This window comes from Lathamus discolor, chromosome 4 (assembly GCF_037157495.1).
Source record: "Lathamus discolor isolate bLatDis1 chromosome 4, bLatDis1.hap1, whole genome shotgun sequence".
In the NCBI taxonomy this organism is placed as follows: Eukaryota; Metazoa; Chordata; class Aves; order Psittaciformes; family Psittacidae; genus Lathamus; species Lathamus discolor.
Window position 1 is genome coordinate 32,597,907 of NC_088887.1, and position 20,974 is coordinate 32,618,880.

At 35.2% G+C, this 20,974-nt stretch overlaps 1 protein-coding gene across 3 annotated transcripts in view; it reads right to left on the minus strand.

The window, feature by feature from the left end:
* HLCS (holocarboxylase synthetase) overlaps positions 1-20,974 on the minus strand; it is a 127,324-nt gene that overhangs the window by 67,072 nt on the left and 39,278 nt on the right. For all 3 annotated transcript variants that reach the window (XM_065676928.1, XM_065676929.1, XM_065676931.1), the window contains one exon: positions 17,450-17,721. In XM_065676928.1, the coding sequence (XP_065533000.1) occupies positions 17,450-17,721 (272 nt within the window). The remainder of the gene's footprint in view (positions 1-17,449; positions 17,722-20,974) is intronic.

Sequence of the window (20,974 nt, forward strand, 5' to 3'; positions counted from 1 at the left end):
TTCTGACCAGAATTTTATAGCTGATGAAACTGGACCTACTGCTGTTCTACATTTAAAAAGATACTTGGAATGACCAAAGACACATATAGGATAGTTTGAGAAAGCTTCATTTATTGCTTGCAGAACCATGCAGAAAGACTGCAGAAACAGTTCCAGCAGTGGCGGTTTTCTGTGACATCACTGCAGAATTAAATTAGAACCTGTTACCAGAAAACCCACTTCAATTAGGTGGGAAGTGGGTCAAAGGGTGCAATTTGCATTCCTAGCTGAGCTTCCAAGGCTTTCTTCTTGCTTATGCTTCTGTTGTGCATGACACAGGTATTTAATTTATATCAACAATGCCACTACCCTTTTGTAATCACTGAAGTGCAACTAATCAGAAATCTCCTACATTACAAATCAAAACTGACTTGCTTTACATCCTCTCTGTGCTGTTTTGTAGAAGCCACAGTACTGTAGGTATAAAAAGTACAAATCATACTGTGCCCTATCGAAAAAGATTCAGTGTAACACATTTTTCACCATACTCTGCAAAGCTCTTCACATCCACATAAACTTTTGGTTTCCATAGGGACAGCATCTATTCAACACGTGCAGCCTAACAACATAAATATAATTTAGAAAGCTGCTTGCTGACCATTACATTCAAAAGTAAAAGGATGTACCTTTGGCTTTCTACTTTTTATCTCTGTGATAAGATACTATGCAAGAATTAATTTTTTTTTCCCACAAACATTTATGCTGGAGTTCTTTTGCAACTTTTTTCAACATCCTTTTATACATCCATTTTACAGCTATAAAATCTTCCACAGAAAAAGCAACTTGTCTGATGTCATTTAGAATTTGAGACACAAATTTCATTTTAGTCAGGCTTTTGTAGCTGATTTTGAGAGTGAAACCTAACAATTCAAATTCTCGTAACTGTTGAAATAAACTGTTATTTTAGTAATTCTCTGAATTATGTTCTGTCAACAAAAGAAAGAGCTCCCACAAAATTTTTTTCAATATTAGCCTATCATAAACCTCATGAACCAAAGATGCACGGAGCAGTAGAACTGAAGGATGAGAACCAAATTATATTTTATTTTTCTTAAATATGTTATAATCCAACTTTTTTCGTAATTTGCCCCTGAAAACACACAGCATAATAGTTGCACGTTAAAAAGGGCTGCAGAAGACCCTTAATAACTATTCTAGCTAGTTTCCAGAACAGAACCAAACCTGCTCATATCCCAAGCATAAAAAATCAGAGTAACATTTTTTTATCAACTTATTCACAAAACCACTTTGTAAGATTAAATTTTGTCATATAAAAGATTAGAAGTAAATACTTGCTTCCTTTAAGAAGTCTTCACATGCTTACGTTATTAAAGCTCTCAACTGCAGATACATTTGACATACTAGCGTACACGAACACATTATAAACAAAACCTCTTCTACCAGGTATGTTTTTTAAAAATATCTAAGAACTGAAAATAAATATATGTAGAGGGCTAGGTCCTTTTGTTCTGGAAGCAAAAATTATGAACCACATGGAGAAGAAAGAAGAAATTACTCAAGAAATCCCAAGCAGGACTGTTAAATTCCCACATTAGGGAAGGTCAAATTATATTTTCAGTTAGAGCACGTAGCCTTGACCCATATACTTAGATCCTGCTGAAAACAACTGTAGGTTTAAAAAAAAGAGAAAAAGAAAGTTGGAAAGTGGCACAAATACGACAGGTAAATTTAAACACAGCTGCTGTACCCAGTTCTACTTTGTAAGTACCCTTAAAACCTAACACAGCCTCAACAAAAAGTTATGTGATTCTACATGCAAATAAAAACATGAGAAAGTCAGTCTTGAAGCAGCAGCAGGATTACTGCAGAGAAAATATTACACTGAGTACTTTATGGCCAGTACTATTTCTGGCATTAATTTATCAGTCCACTTCCTTGCAGAACTGTTGTACCACCTTAAATAGAAGGCTTTGAATTATGAGATAGAGTTCAGTGGAAAGAAAAAAAAGGCAAGGCAAGGGGATTCTAATTTCAGAAACAAACAAAAACTGCAAAGCCAAGTAGATTGACTGCAGTCACCAAAAAAAGAAGCTGCTCTCCAAGGACAGGATAAAGGATCGGATCACTTGTGCCATTTACTTATACAAGCTGCGTACAACTGACTAACAGTAGCCCAGACTCCTGAATGACCAAAAAAACTACGGACACAGATATAGTGAAGAACAAAGCAAAGCATAAACATGTCATAATTTCTTGCATGTAATGAAAAACTTTTGAGTTGATAGAGATGAACCAGCAGAATAGGATTTCTTTTCCCCTGAAGCTGATACTCACCAATTATGGTCTGGCAGAAGAGAAGCAATACAGAGAAGAGGAGAAATTTAAGGAGGGAAACAGGTTCAAGTCAGTAGATTTTGACAAAAGACTGAAACGGTTATACACTCATGATTATGGATTGGCTGAGTCTGAAGGAGAAAAACCTGTAGTAGAAGCAAATAAGGTATCCTGAGAATTTCTTGATTCTGCTTGAAACACAAAACCTTAATGTGAGCATCTGCCATACAGCTGGTGCTTTAAAACAGACGTAGGTAATATCAGAGTGGACATAAAACTAGCTCACATATTCTGAAACCAAATCCAACTCAGATTACTAGCAAATAATGCAGACACCACACACATCCTAGTAACACGAATATCAGTGTTTCAAAACCACCCTCCAGAATGTGTTCACACAGAAAAAAAATTACATGTAAATGTAACTAATGCTAGGAAGACCTAATATACTATGTAGTATGGGCCAGTGCAGAAATCTATGCACAAATGGCATACAGACCAATAATCACCTACTTAGGAAAAACCACATTTAGGGATCATATTCCTACCCTCCTTGTAATGAGGTGGGTATGAGCCACTGCATAAGACGGAGAGATGGTTAATGTATTTTGAAACCTGAAAACCAGAACGAAGCACCTCAGATTTACTAGAACACATAAAACTGAAAACACAGACTAGGCAAACACTTCTGCCTTACGGCTCATTCTCTTGATGATCTTAATATCACACAATAAAAAGAGACCTTTAGAAACAGTGAAGTACATGACAGATTCAAAGATTCAAAACAAAACATTCAAAGTCTGTGATTTTTTAAAAATTAGAAGGTAGTTCATAACACAGAACTGCCACAATTTAGCTTTTTTAATAGATACATGGTTGAAGCTTCTAAAGATATTCACAACAAGATTTTTTGCAATTCTGTGTTTAATTAGGAAAAAAACACCCTAATTTACTGAACAGCAGTTCACTTATGTCACCTAGCACTGTACTGGATGTGACTGCCAGCTGGCTCCACAGCCAGCTAGATTTGGGGGAGCAGCCCCAGCAGGCTGGCCTGCAAAGCTGCCTGGCATCTCTTCTGTGAAGCCCACAGTAGGGTGCTGTTGTAAAAAAACGCCAACTTTCTCTTCAGCCAAGTTAATATGTGAAGTTTCCCAGGCCAGCATCCATTAGATATAGAGTACAAGCTAAACACACGCATAAAATATTAATCTGAATTATGTCACAGTAAGAGGAAAAGTGAAAAAGAAATTATAGCATAATTTGACTAGTTATATCTTTCTCTTTTATTAATTTCTGATCTAGTCATCTGTACTCTGAATTTAGTTTAGGCTTTACTTGTATAGTTACCATCACTGTAAAAAGGTCTTCCTTATTTCCAAGAATGTCTGCTAGGTGCTAGATAAATGCAGCTGCACAACTTGCCAAGTAATTGAGAGAACCTGTTTCTGGATCTAGAAAATGCAACCTCCTTTTCTACATTTCTTGTTTTAACATCATCTGAAGGTCTTTCTTTACAGAACTGAATAAAGTGTGTGTCTAAAGTACGGGAAGAATTCTGCTGAGGATTTTAATTTAAAAGCTACAGACCTCCATCACTAGGAAGCCTCCCTGACATGAGTTAGAGAACAGCTATATAAAAGGAAAATTTACATCCATAATCTCAAAAAAATCTAGGGTTACTGCACTTTATGAGCCATGTCTAATTTGTATGTGGCACGTGTGGTATAATAGATATGATATACAAGCAGGCAAATATTTGAAGTAATAAGTATTTCCCAGTGTTAAAATAAACACATCAGCACTTCAGATTTTTGCTCAGCGATTTTTCCTCAGTGGAAGAGGAAGCAGGGAAGGAAGGGTACTTATCTACTTTACACTCTACCACTTCTGAATTGTCAGTCACTCACCAAGATTTTTGGTTTCAAACCCAAGCAGAAAGCATTCCATTTCACTCGGCTCATGTTCACAATATTTCACTGTTTAACTTGGCAAAATATCAAAATACAACATTTTCACCCTTCTTAACCTCTCCTGTTGGCACACCAGTTTATTAAGCTAATGCCTCATAGCAAATTACCATTTTTCCTCTAAGCCAGTATAATTCTGTTTTCATGAACACCCTGTATTACAGCTTCAGCAAACTGGAGAATATTTGTTCCTTATTCACAGGTAAAGGGTTACAGTTTTTGTTCAGCTGTACCCCAGTTAGTAGTGAAACATATTTTGGCAATGACTAAATGTTATCTGTTCTGATGACTACCAAATGATAAAACCTCCAAATAGTACATTAGATAGAAAAGAGGTTATCAGATAGAATCCTAATGTTCCAATTATCTGCACTCCCAAAAATACCTATTATACTTTCTATGTTGAAATAAAAGCCAGAAGAGTCTGGAACAGTAACACACCTCCAGCAAGGCACTAATGATGACCAGAAGACATTCTCCCAGAGTGAACTGTTACGTCCAGCACATAACAGGACCTGCTTACTAGTTGACCTGGACTTCATAGAAAGAGAAATCTTCATTTTTACTCAAACTTTACTTTTTCTCCCATTTTCCTTTCACCCTACTCACAAAAATCTGATTGTCTTGTATCTAAAATCTTCAGAGTGAATGGTTTCCCTGTTCCTTTTACTAGTTGGTTTCCACAGAATCCTGTGTTGAGTTTTCTGATGAGTCTTGCAGAATAGTATCAATTGGTATTAAATATAAAATGGTTTACACCTATTCTTGTGGATGTCCCCAAAAGACATTTGTTTGTATCTCCTTGTTTACTCCTATGTCTGCATAAAACAGTAGAAAAAAAAAAATTGTTATTTATGCAACCCATAGCTGAAAACAGTTCAACTTCAGGTTCATTCTTTCCTTTTGGTTTTATATTTTTTTAACTATTTCTGTTGTTAGTTAAAAACAAGTTGGAACTGTGCTGAATTTCATACTTGGTACTAATGCTTAGTTACACTGTGAAAACAGTCAGAAGTTTGAATCCACTCTCTAGCATAATAAATGTTTTAACTGTTTTTTGAAGAACAAGCAATGAAAAATAACAGGGAAAGTAAAGAAGGCAGCATGCAAATTCCTGAGGACACACATCAGAAGTATGTGTAATTTACACATTTCAAGTCAGCTGTCCTCTTTTTAGTGTTTAACCATTACATCTTACTTGTTCCAAACCGTGTGCAGAACTGCAAGATTAAAAGCAGACCAGTGAAGGGTTTTAAGACAATAAAGTATAGGAAAAGCTCAATTCAATACAGTTTACCAAACCAAATTATTTTTCCAGCATATACCAGGTCAAGATCTGAGTTTCTAACTGAAATAAGACTGATTCCTGCTCTTTTTTTTTTTTAACTTATGAGTCAGCAACCACCAGAATTATTTTAACATGAAATTACATTTAAAAAAAGACACGAGTTCTGTAATTTCTAGTTTTAGTGATTCATGCTAATTAATTACATTGTAGTAAGTTATGTCTTACCTATCTCAAATGTGAAATCAAATAAAAAACTAAAAAAAAAAAAAAAAGAAAATAAAAATTACTGATAAAAGCAAAATACTGGAAACATGTGAGGAAAATTCTGGGAATAGAAATGAACATAATATAAAATCTTCCTTTCATTGTCCACAAAAGATAAGCATGAATTTGCAATCCTTATCTATAACAGAGATTAAGAAATAGAATAAAAGTGCCTCAAAATTTTAATGTCTTTTGTATACCTAAAGTTATAATTTATAAATTACTAGACCAAATTAACACCATTTTATAATACCATTTACGGTGCATGTGAAGACCACGTTCGGCTATTAAACAAAATAATTCTTCATCTTGCTCCACCAGAAGGGTTAAAAAAACCCTGAGGAACATAGCATGCAGTGAAATACCTATGACAATATATTCTGTAATCAGTTTCCAGCTCTGTGGCTAGAGCACATGGCTCTGTGGAAATCTTGAGTTAATCAAACAAACTGCAAAGGTGATATTCTGTGCCTGAATGTAGTTTTCTAGGCTGACTGTTTACATACAGCAGGCATTTCAACCAGCTACACTAAAAATCTTTAATTGCCATTACTTCTTAGAAGTAAGAATCCCCTTGGGATAAGGATTCTTTCCTCGTTGAGGCTTTACAGCATGCTGGTACTGTGGCATGCAAAGGCATCTTCCATCTATTTTTTCTGTCTGTACATTGTCAGTATTCCGATGGAGAAAACATGCCCCAGAAGAAATCTGCACTTAGTTCCAAAGAAAACCACATAAATCTAACCACTGAATGGCAGCAGAATGCTAAGATGGAAACAAAACAACAGGACAATAAGCTGGAGTCACAGTGTTCTACTGACTTTCCAGCACTTTCCCATTAAAAATTCTATGCTGCCTGTCCACAGAACATATATAAGCCACTCACAGGTGCTTTTCAAAAACCCTGGCAAAAGGTGATTATTTCACTTTTCTTTTTTTCAAACAGACGGATAAATTGTGATGGAAAGCATCAATCCTTGCTAACCTGACATGGTGTACTAACTTAAAATTATTCTCTATCCCATGAATTCTACATGACATCAAATACTACACAAGATTTTAAACATATATTAAAGCAGGTGGCCCCCAGCAATTTCCTTTGTATCTCACATCTGGTACCATACTCCATGTAAAATATACACATTATCTTTTGCTAATAAAGCAAGACTTGAGTGAGAACTCTTTATCTAATTTCCGGTCTTGAAATTTAAAAGTTCTAAAATAATATTCTTTCTTTTTTTCTGCACCTAGGGACAACATTTTAAACTATATAAGCCTGACAGATGGCTTATTGAGATCATATAAGCATTCTTCTGTGTTACTACACAAATGTACGATCTTGACAAAACTGCTGTTTCAGAAGCCAGCAGCACAAACAGCTTATTGGAGGAAACTGGTTTTAAAAACCCTAAGAAAAAATATAGAAACATTTTTCTTTCTCCTAGGGCTTGTTCTGGTTCCTCAGAAATCCCTCTGGAAAGGATCCAGCATAGGGCCACAATGATGATTAGGGGTCTGAAACATCTCTCTTATGTGGAGAGATTGTGGGAGCTGGGCCTGTTTAGTCTAGAGAAGAAAAGACTGAGAGAGGATCTCATTAATGCATATAAATATCTCAGAGGTGGGTGGCAGGAGAAGGGTGCCAGAGTTTTCAGTGGTGCCTGGCAACAGGACGAGGACCAATGGCCATAACGAAAACACAAGAAGTTTCACCTCAACATGAGGAAGAACTTCTTTACCTTGAGAGTGGCAGCACACTGGAACAGGCTGCCCAGGGGGTTTGCGGTGTCTCCCTCTGTGGAGACATTCAAAATCTGCATGGACACATTCCTGTGTAACCTGTGCCAGGTGACCCTGCCTTGGCAGGACTAGATGATTTCCCGAGGTCCCTTCCAACCCTAATGATTCTGCAATTCAACAAAGAAAGAAAATATTTTTGGTGCAAGATCAGTATGTCATCAAAGATCTATATCCAATGCCAGTAATACACAGTTTGAAAACAACTCGTAAGCCTATTTGATACCCCTGACACCTGCATTTACATCAGTTCATCACACAACTATTTGTTCTGAGGGCATCGAGGCCTGGTTTATTCTAGTGAAGACTGAAATATTACGTTTAGACCCTAAAGCATTATCTGCAAGTTATTCCTTCAGTATTCGTAAATCGCAGGTTCACTGCAATGGTCATATTGTGCAATACGCTTAAAAGGAAGCTGGCTCTGTAGCAACTAGTCTGCAAGAACAAATTAGTTTCTCCTTTAGACATAAGAGAAAACAAAGCAACTGATTATATGGGAGAAATATTTTAGCTGAAAGATGATGCAGCAGTATAAAAATACATTGTTCTCTTTCACTAAGCCCACAGCCCATTGAAGTCTATCAATAAATTTTAGGGGTTTAGAAAAGGGTGAATGCAATTCCATTTTGAAATTTTAACTGCCTATGTAGGGATTTGAATAAAGATAGTAAGTTAACGCATAGAAACCATCACAGTCGAGTGGAATGAATTCTGAAGCTCTTCTACTGTCATGTAAAATGCAGTTTAATGAATTACACGATACCCATAAAGTACAGTGTGATATGGTGTAAACTGCATTTTTGAAAGCATGAAATATAAGCAATTTGCAGGATGTTGGTTAGGTGTTATCATGATGGTAGGACAGAATAGAAGGACGACTAAAAATAAACAAAGTAGGACATTATAATTTGCAGATTCAATTATGACTGTAAGCGAAACTACCATTTAGCCTCAACAAAACAAAGCGCTTCCCTTTCCTCATACTCCCCAATTTTCAAGGAAGAAAAAAAAAAAGAAATGGAACCACCACATGCTTAAGTGGAGTTAGTATCAGCCTTTATGACTTTAGAAGAAATCAAACCCAATGTAAATTATCTTTTAGTAGACAGTCTGTCATTTGCACAAGGAAGTACTGGGCTTGATCAGTACTGGGTTTGCTAAGTACTCTGACAACATGTAGATTTTTCCCTAATTAATACTGCAATCCTACATCCACATTCTTTTAGCTTAAGTTTAGCATATTTGCTAAAGAAATGCCCAGTAAAAAAGAACTGTTTCCCTTGAATGCCTTATTTCTATTTCCTTTTTTCTGGGTCTCAGCCTCCGTCTCCCTACTTTTTTTTTTATCCTCTTGTTTTCTGAATGCCTCTTCATCTTCCTCTGTGAATGGACAGACTGATGATACATTCAAACACACATCAAACAAAAAATGGGGCAGTTTATAGTTGTATTCTGTAACTACTTACTGTAATATGTCGTAAAACTTTGTGTTAGGGAAGAAGCCTTTAAAATACTTTTGTGGGTTTTTTTAATGTTAGATAGTATCTTCAGTAAAATAGTGCCATTTCAAGTTTACAAAAACATTTGGAAGTTCATCCATATTTAACATTCAGGCAACAAGAACAATGCCAGTAAATCCTTTTGAAAGCAACATGAGGTACAGCATTTTATAGCAATCCTGGGGATCACAAAACTGCAGTGGGGGAACCTCGCTTTTTTTACACACCATTCTAGAGGCCATGACATTTTAGGCTAAATGATATGAGGTGTGATAAATGCAAGCCTTCGTTTGAATACAAACAGATTCTTAAAATATTTTAACTAGGAGTATAAGTGAAAATAAATTAGGCCAGTGGGATTTAGGTAAAGAATTCAGATTCTGTGGGATTTTCTTAGTTTACTGCTTAAGTTAGAAATTACACAAGCTTTGAAAGTTTCTGGCTCTGGAAACAATCAGGGAATTATTCTGAAATTAAATCACTATCTTCTGACTGGCAGCATAAAAGCAAACAAAAATCAGCATATTTATTCTTTACAACACTGGAACAGGTGCTGTCTAAACTTCCCCAAACAGCCATGCCGTAAGTTTCTTAGTCCTTACCTCAGCTTCATACTGCTGTAAATCCAACCTCTTTTTCGTCTTTCTTTCTTTCTTATTTTTTTTTTTCTATTAAAGTCATAGAGATGAAGAGATGGAGATGTGCAAATGGAAACTGAAAGCCATGATCTAACTTTGAGTTTCTCAGAAATCTGATTATGCTTTTTACCTGTGTAGTAAGAATGAGATACTGGCATCTCAAGAGAGTAATTCAGAATTCGTGCAACTGCACTTTGTTATAGTTCAGCATTCAGATCTTTATTGTTGTTTCAAATAAAAATAGTTAAAGTCAAAACTTGGCACACAGCATGTTTGTCTCCATGGCTAAAAATAGTGATTCTTCCCATCAGCTTCCTAAAACAGACAAAAATTACTCTGTAGGTATAATTCCAAGGCTGAGGTAGACAGACCCTATGCATCACCTAAAGCAAGTGTAATGACCAGAGGAGTTGCCAAATCAACACATACTGGGCTCTACTTCTTCTCTAGAATTCCCATTTTCTGAAAAAGCAGGGAGTCTGTTTGGAACTTGCGTGCGCCGAGTATCTCCAGTACACCTCCTTCATAAGTCAAGTGTAAAGAACATGTACAGTGTCCAGCCAACTAGATTCTTTATTAGTTCCTAATCTGGGTTTTTCTCAGCCACACATAATTTGGGCAGCTTGTTAATCAAACACATTATCAAGTCACTTAGAAACCTAAATGCTATTCTGTTTTATTTCAATGCAACATCTTTAATTTATTCTTTTACTAGTCAGATGATCATATTACAATAAAAAGGTATGGGGGAGAAATGCAGATCCACTTGTCCAAGCCCCAAGCTACTCAATGAGGTCAATTAGGGAGGCGGGGCCATTGTTTCATCTGACCACATTATCAACATATCTATAGTTTTGCTATGCCTTATCCTCCCCTGTTTAAGTCAATAGGTCATGTTCGATACTGACTTACGCCTGTCTTTGAGTTTTATAGCTTATTACTATAAGCACATGACTTTGTTAGAGGCTATATTCTGAGCTTGGACCGGTGGCAATGAGGTGGCAGGTCTCTTGGCACAAAGAAAGCTATTTGATGAATGCAAGGATAGCCGTACCTGATAAGCATTCTCACTGACACTACAGAACTGACCATTATACTTAACAATATGCTGCAAAGCAATGACTGAAAAAGCACACGAAAATCTCTCAATAAAGTGCAGATATTAATCTATAAGTGCTTTTGAGTAGTTTAAGCTTAAGCAACATTTCTTTTTACTAAATAGAAGTTAAAATTCAAAGGCAAGATCGTGACAGAGTTAGCAAACAAATAGCATGAAATATGCTATAATTATAAATATAGAAACCAGTATGTTATGTGTTATTATTATATATTGTTTTCTCTTGCATATACGCTGCTTCAAGTTAATCCTCTTCAAAAAGATGTTATGATTTGTAACTTTACTGTTCAAATTTTTAATCTTAATATGAAAAATCTGTTTTAAAATGTGTTCATGAAAATAGCACCATGCAAAACAAAACAGTAAAATATTATTGAAACATTTCCATTCTTTAACTCTTGTTTTAACTGTGCCCTTTTACAGGGTTTCCTCTCACATTTAACAAATGATGAGTGCTCCAAGGCTACATGCGTATTCATACGACAATGCGAATTGTTCAGGAACTTCCAGCAGCAGGGTAATACAATATACTATAAGAGTTCAACATGGGTTAATTGCTCTGCAAAACGGGTATCTTTTTTTATGACTCAATCCCCTTTGGGAATGACAAACCTCCCCCTGCCCTGACAGAAACTGTGCAAGCGGGGGGCCCACTTCATTAACAGGAAGAATATCTACTGATTTTACATAATAAAAAAAATAAAAAGAAACATATTTTGCCTTCAATTCCATGAAAAATCAGACACACAAGGTGCGTGACATGAAAATAGGGACCTAATTGTTTAGCGCCCTAAAGAACTGTTCACAACAGGTGGAAAGAAAGGCACGGAAAATTGATGCAAAAGAGATGACAAATCCTAATACAGAAATCTTTCAGCAAGCATGTAATGAAAAATGGTATTGCAGAGAAGAGTCTGGGAATGGCACAGAACCAAATCAGTGCCAAAAACTTCCGAATTCCTGCCTTTCTACAGGCAAGGAAAGAAACACACTGTTGGCTTTATTACAAAAATTTGTGCATGATCTTTTGTTATCAGCCTCAAGGACAGCTTTGTCTAACACTAAATGATGCAAAACACTACCAAGAAGTGAATGGAAAAATAAAGTATGAAATATTATACATTTAAACCTAAATTAGCAAAAATTACTGTTGAAATTAATTTAAGAGAAACAAACATTCTGTTATTTGAGCACTAACTTCTTTCTTTTAAGATTAAAAAGCCCTTCAACCCTACAAATAAAAAAAAAAAAAATCAGAAATTCAGAAGTCAGTAACCTAAATGACATGAAGAACAAAGGAAGATGATATTATATCAAGGCTAACTTGAATGAGAGGAAGGTAGATTAAAAGCAAAAAATTCCTTGAAGAGCAGGTCTATCACCACTAGTATCTAACTTTAAGCTAGACATTCATCAAGCAAAGCATTCCTCCTCCACACTACAGTTAAAAAAAAAAACAAACCAAGAGATCTAATATTTTAAAAGCAATTTGTGAGAGCTTTCTGCACAAAGAAGTACTCATTATCCAAACCAATATCCTATTTTTGGTTATGCTATCTGTAGAAAAGATTATCTAAATTATATTTATGTAACTTACAATACAAACACCATTTAAATACAACTGACTGATTTATCAGCACACATTTTTAAAATATCCATCAGCAATGGTTGTTCCCTGAGAGAAAGGCATTGTTCCTGCCCACCATGGTATTTTCCAGCTCCCAATGCACATTCTTGAGGAAACAGGGCATAGGGGTTTAATTTTTACAAACTGTTAATGGTGGTGATAATATTTATTTCTATCAGACTATTAATGTACTAGGATAATCTTGCCATGCTAGAAGAAAAATGTTATTCTTTGAAGACTTTGTCCTTCAACAACCTATGCATCTTCAAGAGACAAAACCACGAGGCCAGTGACACAACTTGCAGTTGGTTTTGACTGTTACAGCAAAACGGCTTTTTCCACCCACCTGAGCCTAGATTATGAGACATGGCTAGCTAAAACAATATTAAAAGTAGTAAAAAATTTTCATAGCTTTTAAGAAAATGGTTGATCAAGTTGAGCCAATAGCTGCAAGAAGAATAATTGTAGCTTGGAGTTACAGTCCTTGTGGAATTCTGAGGCCAGAATCTGAGAGGGGAGGCTTTAAACAGGTATGCCTGATGATGGAATGAAAACAAGTAGTGTGACATTATGGCGCATTTTGCGAAGGCTATGTTAATGCCAAGTTTCTATCTTCAAATGACATTTTAACCACTCCCCACAACTTACCTGATTTCAATTTGGGGTTTTTTTTTAAGTATTATTTAAATAGAGAATAAGGGAGATCACTGAGGTGCATGGAATGACTAAACATGAGGCCCTTGTGTTTACATAGAGTAAAACTTCACAAGGATTTGGAAAAAGTAAAAATCACTAATGCAAAATACAGTTTGTCAATATCAACTTGTTCTCTTGTGCCCCTGAACTGCCATTCCAATCTCCTTCAACTGTACACCACTCTTACTTTTCACTACTTCATACCTGTATTAGTAGCACACACACTTGAATACAACCAAACTAAATACAACTAAAAGAGTTTTTTAAACAAAATGAGTTGTAATGCTCACTTTCCAAAATTAGAGCTGTAGTACAATTTTTAAAAATTCAACAATATGAACCTAGAAAAGCATAAAAAAACCTAAAAAGGCACCAATGATGTAAAGGATTTTATTTTTCAAAAGTTTTTAACTGTTTGGATATTGTTTATTCTAAGCTGACATTTTACTTAAATATCCTATTCGGCAAATATGAAACCAACTTCATCCCACATTTCATTTCCACTAAAATTCACTGGTTCTATGTCAAACTCTTCCTAACAGCAGCACTTCATGATTCCTAAATACTGGGGAAAACAGATCCACAACAGCATTTCATATAGAATGTATTACATGCTGGCTTAATCATGTATAAATCAAATCTGCCAACTAAAATGTTAAAACAGGTTATAAAACACTGGTAAGAATAAAACTGAAATGTACCTAATAATTTATTTCTTCATTAAATACTTGTGAAATCATTCCAGCCACTTGGAGTGTGGTAGAAATGCTTCTTTATCAATTTTAAATCTTGTGAATCTAATAAGAATGTCTCTACAGTGTAACACTGTATCACTATACCAGATGCAGGCTCAAAAGTAATAGTTTTGTCTTAAATTATGCAATCCCAGGCATACTTTGAGGAGAGGAGAAAGAGTAAGAGAAAGTGGAACTGTTTCTGGCAAACTTAACCTGTTCAGGTGGCATTAGGAAAAATATCTTCAGAGATAATGTTTCTGAAATGAAACTTACAGAAAGAATTTCCTTTTAGAGGAAAAACCAAGGGAGCTTCTAATCTTTGGTAAGGATTTTAAATTTTAGTTTAAGAAACAAAATTGGAAATGCTTTAAAAAATAACCTCAAAAGATTCAAACAGAGCTTTTAACATAAACCATAAAAGTAGTTATTAATAATTTAAAACTACACAACATTTAAATAAATCTTTATTTTGCAATTAGACTAGTGCCACTTAATTTTAGATACCTACAGGTGAATTCACACTGTGTCTGTTACCTTACAACACACAAATGTACACCAGTGATAAAACAGCGTGTATGTTAATACGCAAACCACCAAGACCTGCCATCTGGAGAGCTAATGAACAATCAAGGGATCCGAAATTAAACTACAGAATTTTCCCTTAGAATCTTTAGGACAACACTGTCAAGTTCAATCTATTCACTTAGCCTCCAGAATCAATTTTTCAAACTTTATGACAGGTCTAATAGTTTCCACCTGTTTCTTTTGCTTGACTTTTGACTGGCACGTTACCAGCCAGGGTGGAAATGCAGACAAAGACCCCTATTAGGCTCCGGCTGTTTCTCTACTGTGAGGTTGCTCAGCCATTAAATTAGTTCCAGCCCACTTTCTGCTTCCACATCTTAATTTTGGGGGGTATGAAGTTTGGGGAAGTGGAAAGGAAGAGAGACAAAAGTTTGACATCCAGTTGGTGGGAAAGGTATAAGAAAATCTAAAGCAATGGAAGTTAAATGTATATTTATTTATAATATACTAAACAGTTTACTAACTAAATTTACTACTAATCACACTAATTAAATTCTTGAGGTGTCTGTATCATATTTTCAATCATCACAACCTTGGTAAAATTCGAGAGACCCTGAGAGAGTCTATCATGTAACAAGTGCTTACTGTAACACATGATTACATAAACATGGTATTGCATTTTTTTCTGGGAATCAAGATTAATCAATAGGTACCTATTTTTCATCCAAGCAAAGAAAATCTGAGTCTCCTTTGACTCAGAGTTGTCAATTAGAAAAAAGTCTCATACACATAACCTAACTAATTCATATTGGTTCATTTGGAAGTATCTTAAAAACCTGAGAACTCCTTTCTTGAATAAAAATTACCGAATAGTATTTACATTAATTTGTAGTGATTTATGAAATGTTATCATATGTGAAGTCTCTCTTTGCTGAATTGCAAGTCACATGGACTACATGATTCTGTCGTCCATGACAACAAAGTATTTACAGTAACGTCAAACATAATACTTATGACAAATATTTTAACATTAAAATGGAAGTCATTCTGTAAAACAGATTTAATTGTTCAAATTATAATCTGACTAGGATCATCTTCCCACTATAAACTACTTAGAGCCATTTTACCTGAAAACTGACTACTCAAACTGCATCATGATGGGAAAAATCTCGAAGACCTATATCTGTAAACACTTCATTACATTTGGACTACCTCAATGTAAAAAAGCAACCTGAGCGCAGACCACTCTGCTGGTACAACGCTTTAAACATAAGAGAGTAAAGGTTTCCACAGCCATTGAAAAACCAAGACTACTTCTCCTAGCTCCCTTGCCTTTCTTGATCATATAATCACATATAAATTGGCCAGACATGATCCTATTTAGCCTATGACATCTAAACAAATTCACAAAACCCTGAATTATATACTTCATCCTACTGTAAATAATGTTACTGAGAACCACCACCAAAAACAACCATCCGAGAAGAAAGGTCTTGACCTATTATCACTTCGTTGCTTTCTTCACAGTACTTCTACTTTCAGTCCAGTTGGCTAAATATGTTGCAAATATTAAAAATTAAAAAGAAATTGCTATAAATGCTTCTACAAAATAACTCATTTCTTTGTGGCATCTTATTCAACAAGCATGTTTCTCTGTGTCCAAAAACTATTGCAAAATCAATTGCAGGATGAGGATGTAGATCTGGGGGAAGGGAGGTGGCAAAATTGGACAGCAACATTTTAATAATGTGTGTGTACATAAGTACATATGCACTCACAGAGAACAGTTTCCAATTAAAATTACTTTTTTTAATTTCAACTATCTCTAAAAATTGCAATGTTTTAGCACAAATTAAAATTGATTAATTCTTTCATAGTGTCAACTGTAAGACTACGAACTGATTATATACTGTTATAACTCATCCTCATTTACGGATTTTGTGTGCATGTATTGTAAACTAAATCACCTTTATTACTTGAGAAAAGGCATATTCCGTGACTTTTATCAGTCTCACAATTTAGGCTCTCTAGCTGAGAAGTAAATCTGTTATTGCTGGTTAACTAATCAGTTACAATAACATTCAAGATGATTTAACTGATGATGTTGTTTAAAAAAAAAATCCAAAACAAAATTCCCAAGGTTATTTTCAACAGTAAAATTAATCTGCAATTTCTGCAGATAAATCAACACTGATACTCAGAAGTAGCTGGCAACAAAAGTTATAGCTGCGAATAGAAACACACATAGAATAACCTGTCCTGAAGAGCAACAACTTCCATAAGACTATTTCATGAAACGTAACAGTGTAGTCTTTGTACATAGACTCCAACCTAAGATTTAGTAACTGTGATTTTCATACCACTTAATCCCATTCAAAACTCTAATGAACTACCTTCTCAAAGGTATCCCACAGCTCATTCACACAAGGGTCATCTATGTGACGATGAAAGAATGCCTAGCATAACCCTAATCAATGTTTAAAAAAATCCAAACAAACCACTAAAGAGCATTTCAGTGAAATACTCAGTAAAAGGAATAAGAGAAAACAGTAACATTAAAATTAAGGCCACAATCTACTTTATATTACTTTTGCCAAATAACTAGCTTAGAAAATAACTTGTACTAGAAAATGCATAGAAACTCCTAAATATGTATATTTAATACCTTGACCTTTCCTACAGTGATGTTCATGCTTTGCCAGAGAAATAGTGATTAAACTACAGTCCAAGAAAAAGTTGTCACACACAGATTTTCCCACCCTTTATGGCTTAATATTATCAATCAATACTCTGTGAACACAAAGATAAGGAAAGATATTTTGTGTCCTATCTAAAAGGTAATAATCTTTGTTTGGTTGGGTTGGGTTTTTTTTTGTTCTGAACATCGTGTGTGACTATAATTGTGAATTCCAGATCAGCAAGCTTATTCGGTATGCTCTAGATCACTTTCTTACCCATCTAGAAGATTCTGTGTTGTTGTAGTAACTTCACTAAAAAGAAGAATCTTTCCAAGCTTCTTTGTTTGAAGATTCTGTTGATACGTCTTCAGACTGAAATGTTCAGATGAGAAGCTTCCTGTCTCAGTGATGACTGGAATGAGAGATGGTGTTATCTCCATTTTTGATTCATAGGATGAAACAAATTTAAGAGACACCTTGCTGGATGCTCTCAATCCTTCAGCATCTACATTTCCCTCAAGCCATTTCAGAAAAGCAAGATGGATTTCCTGTAGGCAAGGGGAAAAAAAAATAAGGCATAGAAACAAAGACCACCACATGTGAAGATATACAAACATTCTTCCAAGAACATTTTTATTTAAGCCATAATCTTCTACTTCAAAATAAGAAAAGTAATTCAATTTCCTCCTCTTTCTCTGCTTGCTCTAGTCCAGCCTAGCCTGACTACTTGATGCTGTCATCCTAGACTTGAGAGTATGCTCTTTGCTGGAAACCCTTTAGTCCATCACTAAGGCTCAATTTGAAGGATAAAGCAGCAGCTAAGAAAAATTTACTTATTTCTCAGCAGAATACTTGCTAAAAGGGCTCACATCTTCAGGTGTCACTACTATTACCTTAAATATAGACAAAAAGTAGGTGTTAATTAGCTAGCTAAGAGAATAATGTGACTCAAGAATACATACAACTAGGAAAATTCTACCATTTATGAAATGCAGTTATATGTATGCTCTGTTGTCCTGTCAATGGCACAGCTAGCACACAGTTCTGCGCAAAAGATTTTAAATGTGAAATATAAATGTACATACATATATAATTTTATATATGCATGTACTAAAACTTTGATGTTTCTGTCCTGCACTTTAGGTTGTTTCAAAATACACTTTTGTGAATGTGAAATGAAGAGATTAATTACTGGGATAGTTACCTGTCTGGTGACACCCTGAAACAACTGCTCCACATTCATAGAACTCTTTCTGGAGGTATCTAATTCTATTTTGAGAGTTTTGATGTGAAATGCTTGCCATGTCTTTAGAAACTGTAAGTTAACAGTTCACAAACACAGACGTTGGCACTTCTTACTGCTAAGCATATAGCTTAAATTTCTAAGAGCTCTCCTAGAGTCAAAGTGGTCTTTCATATACGAAACCATAAAAATTGTGGTTTCTATTCTGCTGAAAAAAATGTACTAGTGATTCTTGCCTTCAAATTTTTAAGAGGAAGACATTTGACTTTTAAGTAAAAAACTTCTAACCAAACATATGCTCCTCCTTCCCATTACTGCCATATCTGGGAACAGGAATATGAGTGTTTCCTGAGTGCTGAAGACAGGACTAAGCTCTCTTGCCCTTGCCTTGAACAAGATGGCTCTGAGCTCCAGGCCAACTCTTCAAAACCCAAAAACCACAATTAAAAGCAAACTTCCTATAAATTATCTACCCAAGGAATTACTCCAATTTTCCAAATCCCATTGTTATACCTTAAGAAGGAGTGAGAAAAGTGGTCCTGTTGCTAACGCCTTTCTATAGATTTTCCATCCTCAGAAACTACACTTTCTCAAGTTTCACATGGACACTGCCTCTTGTGTAATGTTCTTTGTATGCTGAATGTCAGCAGACTTACTGGTTTGTAGCCCTGTAGTATGGGTAGCAGAGCATAACGAGAAGAAAGCAATAGTCTCTTTCCAAACATAGTCAGGCACTAGCTTTTAAGTCCCAGGGCAATCTAAGAGTGACTCAGTAGCTAAATTTTAGTTACAGTGAAATTATTTTTTTTTTCTTTTTTTTTTAAAGCTCCATCTGAACTCTTTCCATCTAACTTCGGGTATAAAATATACTTTAAATATTTTCTTCCTTTTTCTTGGGATTTTTAGTTTTTGTTTTTTTGTTTTTTTTTTTTTTTTTGCATGTGCATTGTAAATGATGATGTGGCATTAAAGGTTTTATGAGCATTTTGTTGACTTGGTCTGATGGAGCACTTGTATCTTCAGTTAGTGTAATATCACAGCTTTGACAGACTGCTGCTAAATTCATTACGCACTACCCTTCTTGTTTTACACACACAACAGTAATTCATTAGCTGTAACTGATATTTTAAAAAATTATAGCTTTCATTCTTGTCAGGTAGCATATGGAAAAACTGTGCTTAATTAAAAAGTGCATTTTCTTATTGCTTCCCAAACACAGAAATTCACTTAGCATAATTGAGCATTCAAGTCCTAGACACAAAACCATAATTTTAACTCACATAAGGACAGATTTACAGAACTAAAGAGACAGACGTTAAGTCAAAAAATAAAGGTGCTTAAAGTATTACTACATTCTAAACAAACATGAAAGTAATTGATACTATGTGTAAGAAAGTCTGGTGTACTTTAGCCACAGTATACCTTCTGAAAAGCCTGAAATAGCATATATTTATGTGATATTACATTATTACAAATATGCCACACAATTCCTACCATTTACCCTCGAGTATGTTCTTTTAGGTGGGTTTTTTTCCCCCCAGTTTTTAGGTTTACTTCTTCATTTAATTTTCTTGTTTCTAGCACATACTGAACCATTTAAGAATTATTATGTGTATATAATTATGAAGCTATTTTTTTCCATAATGTACACATTTATTGAGCTGATCAAAATATAAACATGATTAATACATAATCAAGAACAGCATCTGATTTTTAAAAATTCCTTAAAAAATGTGTTTTTAAGTTACAAAGTGCTGTCCAAGTACATACTACAAAAAATAATTTTCACTGTAAGAACCTCCTTCACACAAAGTTAAAGAAACACTGATGCTGAACCAATGCATCTTGGTACCCACAATTATACCGGCACACAGAGAAATACATTTTGGCATCATGAAAATGATTACATAAGAAGTCAGGGTTAACCTCTGCTTCAATTCCATTTAGAAGGAATATGATCACATCAGAACCTGAACTGTGATCTGTTGTGAAGTTCAGGATTCAGTTTTAAACACAAAACCTATCCCCAGCTGCCTCTGCCGTTCTGCAGCAACCTCTGGTGGCCATTTAAGTGAAAAGCGTTGGTTCGGGAACCGTCTGGCCTTCCGCACCTCTGGGACCAGACCAGGTGCGGCAAGCAAGGCACCTAATACAAGATAAGGGAATACCCAAACTCCTGGCCACCGTTTACCCTGACCATTATTAAAATCTTAAAACATGCAGGTAAGAAGCTTTAAACGAGTATGCAATCAAAAAAAGCTATAGCAGTTATATATTCACGCACTGACAACCATATCTGCAGCTACTTAACACATATACTAAAATCTGTATTACACATATTATCAGTAACATACTTTCTAAATGATCAGCACAAAGGTTTATTAGGGGTTACTGCATCAGAGGTTGGAGGTCTGACACTGCAAATTGCTGAACTAAAGCCTAAACAGTAACTGTAACACAAAAGAAGGACGAGTGAAAGCTGTAATTTTTTTTATGATTTAACATCTGCTTTCTATGATTTTAAGAGTTTTGTCAGGTGTGTGAAGGAACTGCTATGT